This window comes from Nicotiana tabacum, chromosome 1, assembly GCF_000715075.1.
Source record: "Nicotiana tabacum cultivar K326 chromosome 1, ASM71507v2, whole genome shotgun sequence".
Lineage (NCBI taxonomy): Eukaryota > Viridiplantae > Streptophyta > Magnoliopsida > Solanales > Solanaceae > Nicotiana > Nicotiana tabacum.
The window spans coordinates 221,803,471-221,818,229 of NC_134080.1; the positions used below are offsets into that span (position 1 = coordinate 221,803,471).

At 37.0% G+C, this 14,759-nt stretch overlaps 2 protein-coding genes across 7 annotated transcripts; one reads left to right on the forward strand and one right to left on the reverse strand.

Moving 5' to 3' along the window:
- The first annotated feature begins 769 nt into the window (after positions 1-769).
- LOC107806797 (plant cysteine oxidase 4-like) lies at positions 770-8,608 on the forward strand. Of its 2 annotated transcripts, none has more exons than XM_016631033.2 (6): positions 770-942; positions 2,116-2,444; positions 6,715-6,860; positions 6,984-7,131; positions 7,996-8,202; positions 8,288-8,608. In XM_016631033.2, the coding sequence occupies exons 2-6, from the start codon at positions 2,345-2,347 to the stop codon at positions 8,404-8,406; spliced, it is 720 nt and encodes a 239-aa protein (XP_016486519.2). In that variant the 5' UTR covers positions 770-942; positions 2,116-2,344; the 3' UTR covers positions 8,407-8,608. The 2 variants fall into 2 exon arrangements, with proteins under 2 accessions (XP_016486519.2, XP_016486520.2); XM_016631034.2 differs by having other exon boundaries at positions 2,119-2,444.
- A 1,238-nt stretch (positions 8,609-9,846) lies between these two features.
- Positions 9,847-14,746, reverse strand: LOC107806799 (uncharacterized). 5 transcript variants are annotated; one of them, XR_001652762.2, is made up of 3 exons: positions 14,418-14,636; positions 10,224-12,258; positions 9,847-10,093 (listed from the first exon to the last, which is right to left on the reverse strand). XR_001652762.2 is itself a non-coding variant. In XM_016631035.2 (3 exons), exon 3 carries the CDS (start codon positions 12,232-12,234, stop codon positions 10,420-10,422), a length of 1,815 nt encoding a protein of 604 aa, XP_016486521.1. In that variant the 5' UTR covers positions 12,235-12,258; positions 14,418-14,464; positions 14,655-14,746; the 3' UTR covers positions 9,847-10,419. The 5 variants fall into 5 exon arrangements, 3 of the variants coding, with proteins under 3 accessions (XP_016486521.1, XP_016486523.1, XP_016486522.1); XR_001652761.2 differs by having other exon boundaries at positions 10,190-12,258; positions 14,418-14,635; XM_016631035.2 differs by adding an exon at positions 14,655-14,746 and having other exon boundaries at positions 9,847-12,258; positions 14,418-14,464.
- Between the last annotated feature and the right edge of the window lie 13 nt (positions 14,747-14,759).

Consider the following 14,759-nt stretch of genomic DNA (forward strand, 5'->3'; position numbering starts at 1 on the left):
TAAATTCTGAACTATTAAAACGTTAATTTAGTCGGACTAGTGACTACTTTGCTAATGCATATAGAACTAAACTCTAATAGCAAGCCCAAGAATGGCTAAACTAACTATTTTTTTTCAGAATGCTCTTGTGGCCCTGCTATTTGTTCATTCACTCTTCGAGGGATATTTTCACGTATGATCTTTTCGAGGGTTAAGATTTAAATTACATCACGTGTTAGCTTAGTAGGCTAAGGCTTTAAATGTCTGCATTTAATGAAGCTTTAAATTTGAATTGTTTCTATTTTGGCCATTACATGTATTTATTTTTTTAGCATTTGAATGAATTGTAACATTCATATCTAAATTGTTAAATGTATTTATATTATTCTTTTACAAATCATTTAATGAATTCTAATATATTTTAACGACCCCTACTATCGCAGCAAGGACGACCACCTACAAACCATCACCTTCCCCCAGCTTCCCTCACGTCCGAACCAGTCGCACAACCATCACCACCATCAACGACCAAACAGTCCGTCCCTTCAAAACACCATAACCACCACCCAAACGACCACCCTACTGTCCAAACGACCCCTCGCTCCCCAGCAGTGAATCGAACCAAGCGTCCTTCACTCCCTCGTCGTCCAAACACCACCACCCTACTGTCCAAACCACCATAACCCAGCCGGACGAGCATCAGCTGTTGTTGCTGCGTCGTAATATTATACTAATAAATATATAGAAAGAGAAATAAAAAGACAAAAATGATATTCATGTGACTTACAAGCAGAATTTAGGGCAATAATTCCAGGTGGTCAATGAGAGCGAGCGCCATAGTCTATAACTCCAATAAAATCCAAATCTCCAACCCCTCCAAAAAGGCTCAGAGAAAACGCAATCGTTCTCTCTCCCTTTCTCCTCTTACCTCCCCGCGATCTCTCTGTATTTCATCTTCAAAAGGTATGATTTTCTCCGCTTTTGATTCCCTGTTTCCATTAACAATCGTTACAGCAATTTCATTTTTTTCACGCGATATACATATACACATACACACATATATATTATATATTATATATATATATATATTTATATATGTGTGTGTGTGTGTGTGTGTATAAGCTCCGCATAAATAGATTTTTCCAAGCATAAGGTAAATAAGTAGGGTTATGGTAAGTTAGACGTCTATAGTGAAAATAGTCTTAGATCAATCTTCTGAAAATGAGGCGTAATTAATTGTATGTAGAGTTTAAGTTATATATACATCGTCATTCAGGTCACTTTTACATGTTGTAGCAGGTAATCTGTCTTATTTTTCAGGATTACAAATCACACTTTTTATGGAGACTTAACTGTAAATATCCTTTAGGTGAACTGATAAGGTTATATTTATGTGTTTCGTTTTCTTTTGCAGCTATTTAATGATATGCTTGTTTCGTTTCCGGTTCATTAATCACTGAATGAGTATTTTTTTTTTCTTCCATTGAGTTCTTCAATTGACATGGAGTTTCACTTTTGCTTGGGAATTTCTTCCTAGTTCCTATAGTACTCAATTTCCAAGCTACTTCAATTTCTTTTTCTTCTTTTCTAGTTTTCAGTTGTTTGATAATTTGCTAATAAAAGTATATTACAAAATAATCCCATCATAATTTAATTCCCGTATTATATAACCCCCACATTATAATCACAGTGTAACCTGTTCACAACCAAACGGCCCCTTGGGGCATTTGACGGTTTTAAAAGTTAGGTTACTTAAAAGCTAATTAGTGCTAAGCGTCTATAGTAAGTATTATTGGTAACTAGAAAAATAAGGTAAGTAACCTCTTACCATATAAACTACATTGATACTGCAAATAGTTTAACATTGTTAGGCTATATAATTTTAATCCATTTACAAGTATGGATTTTTAACTAGTGAAGTTAGCATGGAATATCAGCTTTACATGAACTTGTTTTTTATTGGAAATGGAATGCTGGGTTTGTCAAAAATATTTTGCTATTAATAGGGCTTCAAGTCCTATTTTTGGTAATTTAGTTTGGTATTTAATAGTTTCTTCTCAAGTTCAAAATACAATGTTGAAATTTTTGTGGTTTTCTGCAACGCTGAGTTTAACGGTTGTTTTTTTGTCTGTTTAGTAGGTGGCAATGATAATAGATAGCTGGATCTGTTAAGCACCACGTGGATACATGATCATCGGCTTTGTTTGCATTTGAAGTCCAGCCTGTGCCTGATTGTTTACTTGAAGGGTCTTCTGAGAAATAGAGGACCCTTCAGACAGGATTTTTTGGGTTAGCTTCAAGTTGTTAGCTATAAGATAAGTTCGGTGCATAGGCGGTCAGGGTAAAGGTGGTCGGTTCGATAAACATGCCAGCTGTACAAAAGCTTTATAATGCCTGTATAGCATCACTTTCTCCTGATGGACCCATATCAGAAGATGCTCTTGAGAAAGTTCGTTCTCTCTTAGGTAGGTGTTCTGAATTTTAGTCTCTTTTTTAATTTTACTTGAATGTTGGCCACATGTATAGATTTCAATAAGCCACATGGTTTAGTTGATTCATTTGTGTTTTCTTCTGTTTACTCTATTTATTTCTACATGTTGGTGAAGGCTGTTTGGGGGTTCTGTAGTATAATTCTTTTGTTTAGGAGTTGGAGTACAATTATGTATCATTTCTATATTTGAGTAGAATCTCTTACTTTTGCACTGTATAGTTGTAGCACGCTTCTCTTTGAAAACCTATGTACATGATTATTCTTATGCCATTTTGAGGTTGGGCATGGACACTAATTTTTTGTTGGTCTTCCTCAAATTGATAAATGCGGTGTTTGTTGGTAGTAATACATTAGAAAATATGGGGTTTTAGCTACTGTCTGCCAGTGGCGGAGGTAAGAATTTCGCCAAGGGGGTTCAAAAATGAAAAAAGTTAAAAAAGATTGTAGCTAGTGGGAATTGAACCAATGACCTTACAAAAGTTTGGAACCCTCTTGACCACTAAGCTGTGTTTTTGGGCTGTGTCAAAGGGATTCAAAACATAATATATAGAGGTAAAAAACAGATTTTGCTTTTTATGGGTTCGTGTGAATCCCCTTCCGCCCCCCTAAATCGGCCCCTGCTGTCTGCAGCCTGGGCAAATGGGGAAATATAGTATTAGGCAAAGGACAAAAAATTATTGTCTTGTTGCGCTCAGGGTGTAAATATGCTTGTATAAACTAGTCCCCTCTAACAAAACTAGTTGGAGAACATTAAATTCATCTCTTCAAAGAAAATGAAAATATTATACTAGTTGTACTATGCCAACAGAAGATGAGTGCAGCATTGCCGAGCAAATGAGCCGCATATGTTTAGCCCTCTTTCATTAATAATGGGTTTATCTATCTTTTTTCTTTTCGAGCAAACTAACATGACCTCTTGAATCCGATGAGTACTCAAAACGCTTTTCATGCTTGAGCTCTCTGTTGCTGCCAATATTGTGAAGGAAATATCTTTATCCCGAGACTAATAACTTTGATATTATCATTTTCATATTTAAGATCTACACTTCCCTTTTTCAACATAGGAGGGTGAGGGGCCTTCTTCCTAAAAAACCTTTCCAACTGCCTCTGTGCCTTTTGAGCTAGAGAGTGGTATGGTGTTCACTTTAGCACTATCTGAGCTTGAATGTTCTTGTCTGTTGAAAATAATGTTTGCTCCCTGCCTCTTGAAAGTTTTTTGCTCTCCCACCCCCTTTTATTGGATAAGAGAATAATTTTATTGAAGTTGTGGGGACTGGGGAGAAACCTCGTATACAAGAAGTATATGAAAAATCTCCCACCCCCTTCAAACTCTTTCTAAATCTCTTCCAGTTTCTGTGATTGTACTACGTATATTTCATGGTCAATTATGCCTTTCAATTTTATACCTTAAGTGTGCATTTAGTTTAGCGCATGATATTTCAATGTCATTCCAACTTCCTTATTGTTGATTAGTTAAACACGGAGATTTAAATGGAAGTCTGATTCTTTACGACTTGATTAGGAAACTGTGGAGATTAAATGTAATTTTGATTCTTATATGAATTTGCACGGGCGTCTTTGAGGCTCTACTTTTTGGAGATTTGTGTCTTAAAACGGGAAATTAATTGGGTTCAAAGGATTTTTGTGTGGACTGGGCTGGTTGATGATTGATGATTGATGATTTAGAGAAAAGAAAGAAACAGAGGGCTATTTGGGCACTGAAATATGATGAGTATGAGCAGGTCCTTCTAAAATTTATACTCTCTTTTTTCTTTCATATTCGAGAAATCCCCGAGTTCCAATGGCGCACGGTTTGAAACTCGGTGGATAGTTGACTCGCCCCTCTACCCTTCTTTACTCAAGTACAAGGCTTTTGTTTGTGGCAAGGTTCGAACATGACATGTGCCTAATCCACACATCCCATGCTCTAACTACTAGACCAAAGCCCTGGTGGCCTTTTGAAATCCATTCTCCAAGTTTATGATTATTCTAGAATGGAGGTGCTTACAAATAACTATAGAGCCAAGTTACTCTCGTTATACACTAAAATTAAAGTTGCAAAACTTTTTGAATGATAGTTTAGATAATTAAAACAGCGGAAAATTTCTCCCACCGAACTCATTATGCATCAGATTTAGGGATAAGGTTGCATTTCTACAAATGCTTACAAGTCTCTGCAGATTTGTTTCAAATCGCTTTTCTGTTCAAGAAAATGTCACCAATGTCTCTAGATTTTATAGCACTAAGATGTGGAAGTATGTATGTGGGATCCGCTATGAGGTTTGGACTATTGAGAGCCTGAGAGGAGGATGTTCAATGAAAGCGGAAAGGTTAAAGCTAAAAATGATTATACTAAAGATCATTGAAACAAAATCCTGATGATCCTCTAGGCTTTATCTGAGAAACTACTAGATAGTTGCTATCAGAATGACTAGTGTGACGCTTGCTTGTCAAATATTTTCTGACAGATTTTCTTTCATAAGAGGCAAGAAAGTATTTTGGTAGCAATAGGCATACATGATTGCTGTAGGATTTCATATGGATTGCTTGTGCATCTCCAAGTCACCTTACAATTTGTGGGCTCTTAGTTGGTCAGAGAACAAACTACATATAGTTCTATGGTTGGAATTATAAGATTTGTGAGTATAGGGAGGACTTCTAATTATTGTTAGCGCAATGTGGAAGAAAGGCAAAAAGTAACTTGAGTACGACAATGTTATTAAAGAAATTGAATTTGGTTCACCAAAATTACACGAGGTATGTCGGGTGGGTGGGAAATGGAGCTGAGATTCTTAAGGAAACTAATGAGGTGGATGCATCATGATATGATCGATTGATCATAGGGACTCCAAAATGTTGTTGGAGAGGATTGGTGTGTTCCTGTATCAGAATGGTGGAGTTGGCTAAAATGATACACAATCAGATTAAACCTATGTGGAATCATGTATGTTTATCAAGTCTGATATGTGTGTGATATCTAGTTTTAGCAAGTTTTTTTAAAACTCTGTTCCAACTCATTTAACACTGGTACAATGAGGCCAATGAAGGATCTGGTTGATTAGGATAATCTGAAGAAACTTCCGAAGATGAATGTCCAGCTCTTACAATTGAATCATATAGTTTGTTTTATGGATAAGTATTGATCAGATTGTTTATCAGATATCCTGCTTAGCAACAATGTCAGGTGGATAACATCCCTTTAACTCTCTTCGATGTCAACAGTCTCTTACTGCAAAGAACTCATGGATGTTATAGCACAAGTGAGATAGGAAAATCAACACATACATTTTTATCAACTGAAGCACAAATGAAGAACCAAATACTTGCGGCCGACACCAAAAAGTCCAGTAGCCCTATTTTATTTCTCCTTTGTGTGAAAGAAGGAAAAGTAACAATTTTAAAACTTAAATTAGTCTATAAATGTATTCCATCTCTTATTATCATGAAGTTACTGATTTTGTAAGCTGTCATTGATGTCATGCAACTCCTGGGAGGTTGTATAGGAGCTCCTTTTTCTTTTCTGTGATGGTGTTGGGTGGGTGTTAGATTGGTGCTGAGAAGGTAGAGATGAAAAGGTTTGAGGTTGGTACTATTTAATCTAACGACGTGTATTAAGGATTTACCTTACTTGTTCGTTACAGGGGTGAAGAGAGCAGCAGCATCTTTTTGGACTGAATGAGGATGAGAAGTCTATGGAAAAAAGTGAAATCTCAGCTCTCCATATGAAGCTGCTATGCTAGTTGGAGGGTGATTGAAGGAACAAAGCTTTTTTCTGGCTCTATTAGTTAAGTTATATAGAGAAAATAAGGAAGTTGGGATTGGGGAGCAGTATTAAGAAATGAAGGGGATTAAGGTCCATGATGCTCTATAAAACTTTTCCTTTTCCGTAAGGATGCTAAATTCGGGAAGTAAATGTTCTCCTTCTCCAATCTGCTATCTGATCCAAGTCAATTTGGTTTGATGCAGGTTTCATGAAGAATCCGTTCATTCCTGAAGCATTTTAATGTATATCATTCTTTTGTCAGATATTGCATAGAATTGCAAAATTCACAGTTTTAAGTAATTTTTTTGGAGACTTTATTCCTTAGTTTCTATATTCTCATGTGTATGACTAGTATCCGTTGAGACTATGAGGTGCAGTGTCAGATATTTGTTGAATCCTTTGCCTGATACCCTAAGATTTATATTGCTTTATTCTTGAAATTCTCATGTAATTAGTACGTCGGCTGTTCATTTTGTTTCAGACAAAATCAAGCCTTCTGATGTAGGTCTTGAGCAGGAGGCACAACTTGTCAGGAGTTGGAAAGGTACCATGCGCGAGCATAATGGGGGTATACGATCGATCCTGCCAATCAAATACCTGCACATACATGAATGTGAGAGCTTCACTGTAAGTGTTGCCGTACTGTTAGATTTTTTTTATTTATTCCATTAGATTGATGATGTTGTGCTATAAGGAGTGATGTGAAAACTGCATAAGTGAGATCCGCTAACCTGTTGAATGTTCTTACAGATGGGAATATTCTGCATGCCACCTTCTTCAATCATTCCTCTACATAACCACCCGGGGATGACCGTTTTAAGTAAGCTTATATATGGTTCCTTACATGTGAAAGCCTATGATTGGATCGACAGTCCGGGGCCTTCAGTTCCACCCGAAGGTATGTACTTATTTGAAGCGGATGTTTTGCACGAAAGTTTTTTAGGACTTTCTTAATGGAGATAATATGCTCTTTTTTGAAATATCATTTCATTGCAGAACGTGGAGTTGTCTTATGTGATGTTCTGATGTTCAGTTACTTTGAAGTTACATCAGTGCTTGATTTATTCTCTGGAATTTGATTAGTTGGCAGGCATTCTTTTCTCTATTTCACTTGGACTTGGTGTTCTTTGACTGACCTTTCTTTTCTTACTACTACAATTGGCAATAGTTTGTGTTTCAGTGTGATTAAGATACTTAAAAAACATTTTGTTTTTGCTGGTTTCGTTTTGGCCTGGTGATGCTCTATATCATGAATTCGATAACAAAAGGTCCTTGTAAAAAGACTAGTATAGTAATGGTTCTTTAACAAGAGTTATTGGTCCTTTTTATAGTAAATCGTATTCGAGGTTTAATTCACATCCTATGCGGAATTTGCATTTCATTGCACAAATGATCACAGTTAAGTTCAGTAGACTAGCAAGGCCAAGGGTTTACTTCGCATATCTTGCAGAATTTTGTATCTCAATACTTTTGCACAAAGGTGAACTGTATGGTTGCATTGTTCCTATACAAATGGTAACTGTTAATATCTGTCTCACAGAAAGGAAAAACAAAGACATTGAATTTCCTTAAGACTCAGTACTCAAGTCTAGAGTCTTGGAACTATAATGTATTACTGGAGAGAGCTGGCCATTGTGTCATTTGGCTGGAAGGAGTTGCTTCTTTGGAACTGTTTTGATTGGGATCAATTGTCATGCAAAATCTTGATCTTAGGTTATGCTGGCATTTACTATGTTCGGTACCTGTTTTAAATGGTTTTCAGGTACAAGACCAGCTAAGCTTTTTAAAGATTGTGAGATGACTGCTCCATGCGGGACAACTACTCTGTATCCAACGAATGGAGGCAATATTCATTGTTTCAAAGCTATAACCCCTTGTGCTATTTTTGATATCCTTTCTCCACCTTACTCTTCCAATGATGGACGTCATTGCACTTATTTCCGAAGGTCTCCTCGAGGAGATCTACCTGGTAATAACTCTGGTGCCAACTTTTTTATGAATATGAACATGCAACTGTATTACAAATCTTACTTTAAATGCTTTACATCGTTAAGGCGAGCTCGAGGTGGATGGGAAGATATTCTCAGAGGTTACTTGGTTGGAAGAGTTTCAACCTCCTGATGACTTTGTTATTCGTCGAGGGCAATACAAAGGTCGTGTTATCAAACCTTAGGATGGTTCAATTTTTGGTTTTATCATTCATTTTTTTTAATGCAGTGAGTAGTTAATTTGGGATGAGGTGAATTTATAGTATGTCTCAACAATGTGAAAATAATGACTGGTGTTCTCTATAGAATAGGACATTTCTTATGTACATATCAATATACCGTACATTAATTTACTGATCTCACCTTAAATTATTGCTTTTAAACTGATAATCAGACAATTGGGAGACCTCACTTTTCAGCACAGCAAAGTTTGCTTAGTTTGAATTCTGGTGAAAGAGTTTGTTATGTTGTCCTTGTTTTAGTGATGCCGAGCAAATACTCTGAAATTTAGTTCGTAAGTATGAAGTCGTTTTATTGCTCCCTCCCAGCATTTGGCGCATGGATATTAGTAATACATGGATTTATACAATTAAATTGACAAAATTAAAACTTATAACGTGAACACATTTTAAATACTAAAATACATCAGAACCAAACATTTTAACATTTTTTTGCGTTATTAATTTTTGCATTACGTGTCTGTATATCAAAGGAACACATTAAGGGCAACCCGGTGCACTAAGCTCTCGCTATGTGCGGGGTTCGGGAAAGGGTTGGACCACATGGGTCTATTGTACGCAATCTTAACCTATATTTTTACAAGAGGCATCAAAGGAACACGTTATAAATACTAAAATACATCAAAGGAACACATTACAAAGCTAGCTCTTCGGGGTTAATGCAAGCAAATATCTAGGTTAAAATAGCACGCGCTAGCCACTTTTCGGACTGGTCATTCAAAAATAGCCAGCGTTTGCAAAGTCATTAAAAAATAGCTACTATTTTGCTGCAACAGGGACCGGTCCAGCATAATATACTGGAGATCGGTGCACCTGTATATGAACTTCCAGCATATTATGCTGGAACTCCAACATGCAAAAAATTCTAGCATAATATACTGGAAATTGGAGCACCTGTGTATGAACTTCCAGTACTCCGGTATATTATGCTGGAGTTCCAGTATGCTTATGCTGGAACTCTATTATAATATGTTGGAGTTCTAGTATACTTATGCTAGAATTCCAATATATTATGCTGGAGTATTTTTCGGATTTTGAACAGTATTCGTTCAGATTTATCTTTACATGAAAAGTGGCTAGATTTCGAGTACTTTTGAAGCTGAGACTATTTTTGAATGACAACTGGTAAATCTGTCTATTTTTGAATTCCTCCCAATATCTAGAGCCAGTTGACACACGGTTTGAAACTCACTGACTATCTATTCCTTCTCCACTTAAATGATAGGTTTTTGTCCCATATCGATACATTTACCTCTCATTCGGAAACAAGAAATTTCCTTCAATTATGCTCCATCGCATAAACAAGAAACTACAATTATAGGTTATGATTACTGTACAAAATCTCTCAACCAATGCAAGGGATTAAGTTGAACTTGAATCTCAAGATTACCTGTACAACAGAACTGTTATTCCATCATGTAATTACAGGATATGAGTTGGCAGTTACAAGCCCTTTATACCTTAAGAAATGAAGTGTAAAATCTATAGAGCAAACTATACATTATTGTTCACCTTCACACCCATTGTACTATTTGATTTGCACAAGAAAGCATTATGAAACAATCAGAGGACCACGGTAATGCATTAACATCTTCCAGTGAGCTTCTTGTATATGTATCAAGGCTCCGAGTTCCTGATAGAATGGTGAAATTCCAAGAAGAGAAATTAAGAAAAAGAGAACGCGCTTAGATAATATATCAGACAAAGAAAAGAATACATAAACTTATACATGGGAAGAAATAGAAGAGGAGCCTTGGCGTAACTGGTAAAATTGTTGCCATATGACTAGGAGATCATTAGTTTGAGCCGTGGAAACAGCCTCTTGCAGAAATGCATGATAAGGCTGCATAGATAGACCCTTGTAATCCGGTCCTTCCCCGAACCCCGCGCATAGCGGGAGTTTAGTGCACCAGGCTGCCCTTTATACACCGGAAGAAATAGAGAATTTACCTCAGAATTTCACAAGGGCTGTTGCTTCTTTGTCATTTTAACAATTGCTTCCCACTTGGGATCACTAGATACTGGCTTAGAAAACTGGTTATTATTATTTATTCCTGTCCCGATATAGGACCGTGAAGGTGCATTCTTTGTGGATAATGAAGGCAAAGTGCGGCAAAGCCATGAATCTGATGGAGATTTTGGTAAAGGTGGTGGAACAAGAAACTCCGGGTGCACTTTGCATGAATTTTCCACCTTCTCTCTTCTTAAAATTGGCTTTCTGGTTGTTTCTCTAACGTCAATCTCAGGCTTTGTTAAGGTCATTGCATCTTGGCAACAGTCTTGAGCTTGACCGGTAGCTGTCAATGCTTTTGTCTCCCTTCCATTGCTCAAATTTTCCGCTGAATGTGGTGGACTGAAGTCAACTCTCCTTTGAAGATATGACTTTAATGAAGACTTCTCGGACGAATCAAGTGAAGAATCTACAAATGGTTTTTGTTTTATTATCCTTTCAAGTATCTCAACGTCCTCGTGTTGTAAGTTAGATGGTTTTCTATCCGGAGAACATGATATCTTAGCTACAGATTCCATTTTATGCACAATATCTATGTACAGAGTTTTCTCTACAACAGGAGTTGACAGATCTACTTCCCTGCTATTGTTCTGATCAGACAATAATTCTTGAAAACTTTGGAAGGTATTTTTCTGCAAGCCCAAGCACTCGACCTCGCCATCATTTGCTTCTGCAGTACTTCCAAGGATTGATTTATGCTCATAAGGATCATTAGCATAAGTTGAATTGACCTCATTCTCTGTTCCGCTACAAGAAGCAGTAGACAAGGATCCAGTTTGGGTTCTACTGACAGGAGACACAGGTACTCGAGTTCTAACACTCATTCCAGGTACAAGATTGAGAAGACGAAACGAACTTTTCAAGCAAAAATGAGGCAACAATCCACAAACTTTAGTTGCTAAATCTCCATTATCATAACAGTCATCATCACTTTCTTCTTCTTCATTATCATGAGCTTGGGAATGATAAAGTGTAAAACTAGGTCCGTAGCGCAATTGAGGTCGTCTATCCCCATTTAATACCTTCTTTATCTGTCTTGATTGATCCTGAACAGGTGGTTGCTTCTTGCGAACATAGTAAGGTGTCTCCGAAGTCTTGTCTGAAGCCATGGCCTTAGCTGCTGGTAGAAACCGGCCCATCATCAAATCCTTAGCCCGTGGATCCGTTAAAGACGTTCTAAATGGTTTTGCATTCGGCTCATCATATCCACTTAAGCCACTTACATTACAATTTAGGAAGGATGATTCAGTTCTTGAAAGTGTATCCCGGGCATCCAAATATGTTTCATCACCATCTTCTGATTCAATATTTTCCTTATCCCCCGTCATTTCTTTTGAGCTGTCAAAACTCTCGATCTTCTTTATATTTTCATCCAGATAGTCGCAACTCGGCTTTGCATTTAGAATATTTCCTGTTTGAATCTTTGTACTTTCGAAATCTTTTTCAAAATCCTGGTTCTCTCTTAACTTCCACCCAGGGGGAAGCTTTGGGAAAGTAGGAGGATTTTCGGTGAAATGAATTTGTGGTCCGCGCTCATCCTTAGGTCTTCCGGGGCTATCTTCCCAGAGGAAAGGTACAGTTCCTGGCTTCCCCACTAGGCCCGACTTCAGTTCTGATTTGAAATGAGGAGGATGTGTGATAGCGCGAAAAGAATTGTCAATTGTCTTTTTCTCATCTCTCTGGGAAATCATTGCTGGAGAGATTCGTCTAACTGAGAGAAGAGGTTGATTAAACTTCAATTGCTTGTCCTCCATGTGATTCATTATCAACTTAAGACCGCCTTATTTCTGCATGTACAACCATCAAACTGTAACAATTTTTTTTATGCATGACAATAAAAAGAATGATGACAGAGTAATAATGTAACATGCACCAGTTACTCGCTTTCAAATTGATGTTAGTCCTCAGAGCTGTACATAATGAAATAGTAGAACTAATTTTCTAACACTTCCATTTCTTCTCAAGAACTGACAATTAGTTAAATTGGTTACATGTCTTGAAAGCAATCGTTGTAAATGCATACAGGATCACATAAATGGTTCAAACTAAAACACACTGTAGATTCATAGAGGTATATTCAGAGCAATTCATTGGTCACTGACAGATACATCTTGAAGGGGAGCCTTGGCGTAACTAGTAAAGTTGCTATCATGTGATCAGGAGGTCACGCGTTCGAGCCGTGGAAACAGTCTTTTGCAGAAATGCAGAGTAAGACTGCGTACAATAGACTCTTATGGTCCGCCCCTTCCTTGGACCCGCGCATAGCGGGAGCTTCGTGCACCCGGCTGCTCTTACTAACAAATACATTTTACAAAGGCCTAACTATACAATCTTGAGGACCTAATTCCTTCAATCAATAAACTATGCCTCAATCTAAAAAACTTCTAATTTGTAAACACCTTTCCTTGAAAACCCGTACCAATAGTGTTGCAATGGCCTTTACCCAAATTGGTTCCTTTCTGACTCAAAAACTCTTTCAATCTCTTGGTTGGAAGTAGTGCTCTACTTGTCGCCTAAATTCCAAATTAGTTAGGATTAACTATATGAATCCAGTGTATTCTTTTCACTCTATTCATGTCCATTTCATTCTAATACTACATAATTTTTCTCTTATTTCATGTTAGCATATCACTACGCTAGCATACAGACCAGAATAAATCAACAACAACAACAACAACGACAAACCTAGTGGATTCCACTTGGTGGAATCTGGGGAGGGTAGGGTGTCCGCAGACCTTACCCCTAACCTGAGAGGGCAGAGAGGATATTCCCGTTAGACCCTCGGCTTAAAAAAAAAGATGAAAAGAAGCAGTGACAACAAGCAATAACAAAAAGAAGATATTAAGACGACCGAAGCAAAAGATAGCAATCAAACCGTAGGTAGTGACAATAATCTAGGAATAAGATGATACCATACTAACACTAAAACTACCGTACGGGAAAGAAATTCATAATTCGTAATCACAGAATCAAGAAACTTAATAATTCAAATAGCCCTTTGGAATTTACATTTTGAACAACCAATATATTTTCATTTAATGGCTAACCAACCTCTCCAAACTCCAATCAATTTCTAAGCACAACATACCACAAAAAAAGAACATAAAAGAATGAAACATGGGAGTTTTTTTTTTTCTGTTGCAAAAAGTGATTTTGCTAACTCACCTTTTGCGTTTTTCCAAAATATGTTTGTTTGTGTTGCAACAACAACTATTACGCCTCAATCCCAAGTAGGTCGGAGTTGGATTTTTTTGAACTTTTTTTTGCCTTTCGACGAAGATTGTCAAATCTTTCAAAAACTCAAGAATTGAGTTTGCACATTTTCAAATGAAGTCCTTTTTTTTTTTGGTTTCCCACCAGGTATCCGGTACCCATATTGGGACCCGATTAAATCTGGATTTGCGCCGAGAAGTCCCACAACGGCAGTCCCACATTGGGGGTAAAGCGCTCCCTGGCGACTCCATACCCGGAACTCGAACCCGAAACCTCTTATTAAGAATAAAGTATTATTTATCACTCCACTACAACCTTGTTGGTCAAATAAAGTTACTCCTAACTTTTTCTGCAAAAACAACTCAAACAGACTTACAGCTTATTTTTGCAAACTTCATTTTTGGGACTTTTCAAACAAACAGAGGAGCTCAAAATTTTAAAAATAAGATATAAAAGACCCCCCACCCCCACCCCCCACCACCCCCCAAAAAAAAAAACATGATTGTTGAAACCTGAAGAATTCTTGAAAATTCAGCTACTTAAGCCCAGGAAAAAAATGAAATTTTTGGCATCTATTGGGAACAGTAATATGCATATCAATCCAGTAGGAAATCCTCTTAAAAAAACTGAACCCCAAGATATCAAAACAAGGAAAAGACTGATAACTGCACATAAAAAACAACACATGCAAGGACCAAAATTATAAAATAAAAAATAAAAAATTGAGAATTACCTCTAACAATTGGATGATGATTTTTTTCTTGAAAATGCTTCTTCCTGCTGAATAATTGAACAAAAGTGTCATGTATACATATCTATTAGAGGGAAAAAAAACAAGAAGAAAGAACATCAAAACGTGAGAAATGAGCTAAGAGAGAGAGAGAGAGAAGCAGAGAAAGACAAGAGAGATGAGCTAAGAGAGAGAGAGAGAGAAGCAGAGAAAGACAAGAGAGATGAGCTAAGAATATACCAGAGTAAAACACCCCTCTTACATAAAGTTTTTAGATTCTCAAATAGAACAAGTTAACGAGGTTTGTATCAATGGAAAAATCCAATTTGTTTTGTTAAACTCTTG